Source organism: Sinocyclocheilus rhinocerous, unplaced genomic scaffold (assembly GCF_001515625.1).
Source record: "Sinocyclocheilus rhinocerous isolate Xijiao unplaced genomic scaffold, SAMN03320098_v1.1 scaffold790, whole genome shotgun sequence".
Classification (NCBI taxonomy): Eukaryota; Metazoa; Chordata; class Actinopteri; order Cypriniformes; family Cyprinidae; genus Sinocyclocheilus; species Sinocyclocheilus rhinocerous.
Genome location: NW_015666971.1, coordinates 661,021 through 665,555, shown reverse-complemented (window position 1 = coordinate 665,555; position 4,535 = coordinate 661,021). Strand labels below are relative to the sequence as shown.

The 4,535-nt window shown below is 38.3% G+C and overlaps 1 protein-coding gene across 1 annotated transcript in view; it reads left to right on the top strand.

The window, feature by feature from the left end:
* Positions 1-2,641, top strand: part of itga9 (integrin, alpha 9) — a 99,024-nt gene extending 96,383 nt beyond the window's left edge. Inside the window, exon 27 of the mRNA XM_016544903.1 lies at positions 2,479-2,641. Coding sequence (XP_016400389.1) covers positions 2,479-2,577 — 99 coding nt within the window. The 3' untranslated portion in view covers positions 2,578-2,641. The remainder of the gene's footprint in view (positions 1-2,478) is intronic.
* The last annotated feature ends 1,894 nt before the right edge of the window (positions 2,642-4,535 follow it).

Sequence of the window (4,535 nt, the reverse complement as noted above, 5' to 3'; positions counted from 1 at the left end):
AAAATAAATAAAAATTAGGAATTTATTTCAGATAATACATTTGCTTTAAATGATGAATTACAGAATCCAGAAAAAAAAATCAAACAGAATTAGGTGGGAAATAACAATGTAATTAAATGTAGCTGCTCTGTGGAGTTTAGTTGTAAACAAACAAGTTTTTACATTAATTCTTGAGGTCTAACAAGCATGTGGAAAGCATTTCCTTCCCCATTAATGACATATTTAAATTTGTTTAAACATCAATATCATATGATATGAAAAATAATAATAATAATATTTTGGGCCATATTGCCCAGCCCTACTAACCACTCACTTCAGCATATGACTGAACCTGGTAAACGGTAATGTGCTACTGTTACCACACACTTAACTGCTATATGACACCTAATTAATATTCATGATCTCAGCTGAGAAGGTTTATAATATGCACCACACACTTTTCAGATCATTCCTAATGCCTTGAGGATTGAGATCATGAGCTTGAACGACATGATCAACCTGTCATTTCTCACTGATTTTAAGATTAAAGTCGTGTTTAAGGATGATAGAAACATTATTCCAGAACCAACAGAAAATGCTGAAACCCGCAAATACACATCAGACTTCCTTCAAGATATCCGTCCTCATTGGTCCAAAACACACAGACTTCCAGATGAGGTTGTTTGCTTGTCATGTTCACTTTGTCTTTTCAGTACAAATCACATGCCTGAGATGGTTCCTGTTGGACAGCAGTTCAGCTCTTGCAAAGTCAGTGTGAGCGGAGAATGTGACCCGTCAGGTCATCACATCTTGAAAGAGCAGAACCACCTGCTCATGTGCAGCGTCCCATTACAGTTAAATTAGCATCAGGCTGCTTTTAATATCCTCTGCCAAAAAAGGCACAGTGAAGCGGATGTGTGTCAGTTTTGAAAGATATTTCCTCAACTAGACTTTCAGAGGGTCACACGTCCCTCATTCACACACTACTGTTGTTTTTCTTGGCCCGGGGGGTCAATAGAGAGTTTTAGAGCGATCGTAAAGTAACCAAACACAGCGCTGACAATAATTTACACGTACACATAAAAGTGAACCGAACTGATTTCAAGGCTTCTCAAACAGGTCCTTCTTTTTCTTTTCCACTCCATTACTTTCCAGCGGGAATACTAGAGCAAATCCTGGAATGTTGGTGTAGGGATACTTTCCCCCCCAAAATCCCAGATCTGCCAAAATAAACCTCCTCAACAAGAGCTGCACATGTCCAGCTACTCCAGCGTCAGGAAATGCCTGGAGAGAGCTGGGGTCTGAATCAATAAACCGCATTCAAACAAAGACAAACCTGTCGAGTCACAGGAAGAGGAACAGCACGTTTCCTGCGCTGACGCTCTTCTTTACAGTAGCGCTATCTGTGTCGCCCATCCCACTAGTTATCTGACTCTCACCCGTCCATTGGCTCCAACTTCACAAAGGGATAGTTCACCCAAAAATGACATCATTTACTCACTCCTATGTCGCTCCGAATCTGTGTGACTTTCTCTCTTCTGGGAAGCACTAAAGCTCAAGAGCCAGTGTTTTTGATACAATGAAAAGCACCATATTCACTTTACATTTCGCATGTTCTTAAGTGGTATGATAACTCCAGGCATCAATTACACCTAACATCTTGAGTAATGTAAATTTAGAGGATGTATAAATATTTTTGGATACCTATATATGATACAGTTTGAATATCAATCACGAGGGATTTCATTAAATCATGAAAACTCACGAAACCTTAACTTGTGTTGGGTCAAGGCCCCAAAAATGTGCTGTATTTTCATAGACTCATTTTAATTTGATTAAATAGATATTTTCATCCCCATACATCTGACAGCAGGATTGCATTAGGTCGGGTGGATCTGATCTGCCAGTCAAAGTTTCCACTGCCATTCAAAAGTTTGGGATCAGTACAATTTTTAATGCATTTGAAAGAAGTCTCTTATGCTTGTCAAGGCTGCATTTTTTGGGGGGGAAATACAGTAAAATTATTACAACTTAAAATAACTGTTTTCTATCTTAATGTATTTTAAAATGTAATTTATTCCTGTGATCAAAGCTGAATTTTCAGCATCATTACTCCAGTCTTCAGTGTCACATGATCTTCAGAAATCATTCTAATATGCTGATTTGCTTTTAACAATGTTGAAAACAGTTGTGCTGCTTCATATTTTTGTGGAAACTGACTTTTTTTTTTCAGGATTATTACATGAATAGAAAGTTCAAAAGAATAGCAGAATAAAATAATTTTGTAACATTATAAATAATGTAATGCATTCATTCTAAATATAAATATTAATTTCTTAAAATCTTTCTGACCCCAAACTTTTGAACGGTAATGTATTTTGTAACAGTAAGGTAACACGTGATTGGGAAATGGGAGTGTAATTTTGTCAGTGAGTGTCTGTACATCTGTCCGCTGTCACCTCTGTATGCCGACACAGCAATTATTTTTGTGTTTTGCAGATGGGATTCTTCAGGAGGCATTACAGAGAGATCATAGAGGCCGAAAAGAACAGGAACGACAGCGATGAAAGCTGGGATTGGGTCCAGAAGAGCCAATGAATGCTTGGACTGGGTTCAGAAAATCCAATAAGCTGCTACCTTCACCACGGCAAGACCCAGACCCTCCAGCCTTCCTTATGTGGAAGAAAAGAATAAGGAGGCATTACAGAGAGATCATAGAGGCCGAAAAGAACAGAAAGGACAGCGATGAAAGCTGGGATTGGGTCCAGAAGAGCCAATGAATGCTTGGACTGGGTTCAGAAAATCCAATAAGCTGCTACCTTCACCACGGCAAGACCCAGACCCTCCAGCCTTCCATATGTGGAAGAAAAGAATATTCTCCAGATTTTTCGGAGGTTTGACACTTTTTTTTTTTGTAGTTGATGGTGATCTAGCTGATGTTGGAGGTGACCGTGTGGCCTGCCAGAAGAGACTCGCAGTGGAACTCCACTGATCCCAATGTGACAGGCCTCTTGCCAGTGGGTCTGAAGAGACGGAAAGAGAGACTTCCTGGAACGAATGTGGATATCGTGTCAATACTAGCAGACAATTACAACCCTCAGGGCGCTGTTGAAAAGCAAAAATCTATTTTTTATAAAATGTATTCCATACTGTATAGAAGAGAGCTTCAAGAGTTGTCTTTAAAGCACTGATGACTGACACACGCCAAAGAGTTGATGTTACTCCTTCACAGTGTTCTGGTGCACATCAGTTTTCAGATGAACCTTGAAGTTGGATTGTACCTCTTTATCCCCTCAAGATTTTAACTTACAAAGAATCAAAGCAAAAGTTTATGTCCTTCGTTCAGACAACTCGTGAGTTATTAAATGTCGCATGAACAAATGAGAATGACGAGATGCAAACCAAACTAAGCTGTTATTGCTCAAGTTGTTAAAGGATGAAAATTAGCTGAAAATGCACTCATCCTCAGGCCACACAATAATCAACACGACTCCATTAAAAGTTAAAATGCCTTGATGCATTTTTTTTTATGCAGCTTTTCACTTCACAAGACTGGAGTGGTGTGAATTATTGTGATGTTTTTATCAAATGTTTGGACTCTCATTCTGATGGCACCCATTCACTGCAGAGCATCCATTGGTGAACAAGTGATTGAATGCTAAATTTCTCCAAATCTGATAAAGACACAAACTCATTTACATCTTGGATAACCTGAGGATGAGTATTTTCAGACAATTTTCATTCAAGTTCAGTCCAGTTGTACCTAAAACAGAAAGAGAAAACCTTATAAGTTCTCAGCTCAAACCTGTTTTTTTAAATATATGTGAAATTCACAGCTTAGAGTATTATTTGTACTGCACTGGATTTTGACTCCACTGAAAGATGCATGTTATTCCAAAGGAAAAGGTTTTGTTTCATAGTCTTTCACAAAAATATATAAACTTTCTCTGACTAAATCTTATTTCACACAGAAATGTTGAAATTGGTTGACTTCTGGTTGTCTAAGATCTCAAAAGCTATTTTATAGAACATTATGTAAGGGACCCATTCCAAGTTACGAATTACAATTCTACTGTAAGTATAAAAACACTTTAATCTGCCAAAAATTCTCCCAAGAATTCTTACAGCATGTTCTGTGTTATTCTTCTACTACAGTATACATGACACCATACACCACGTCTCCTGCTTTTTAACAAGTTTCATGAAGTTCAGACTGCACAGGCCCAGGTTTTAGCCATGCAGAACCTGCAGTGTGTAATGGCCTAAAAATAGGTGGGAAGTGCAGTACTTCATCACTGGGTACAAGCTCGTACTTGGGAGCTTATGGGAACAGCTTGTTTTGTCAACATTTTGGACTTCACTCAGAGCGCAGCTCCAACATGAGCTGTTCACTGTCAGATTTCACATCCATTCTGCCTTTAACTGTGCTGAGCAGAAACAGCACAGAGCCTAAATATGTTTGATCGTCTTTTCAATATAGAGCTTTTAAAATATCTCATCTGAAAAAATGAACTTTATTCAATGAACTTGGTTGCTTGTTTTTTGCATTTTCCTTT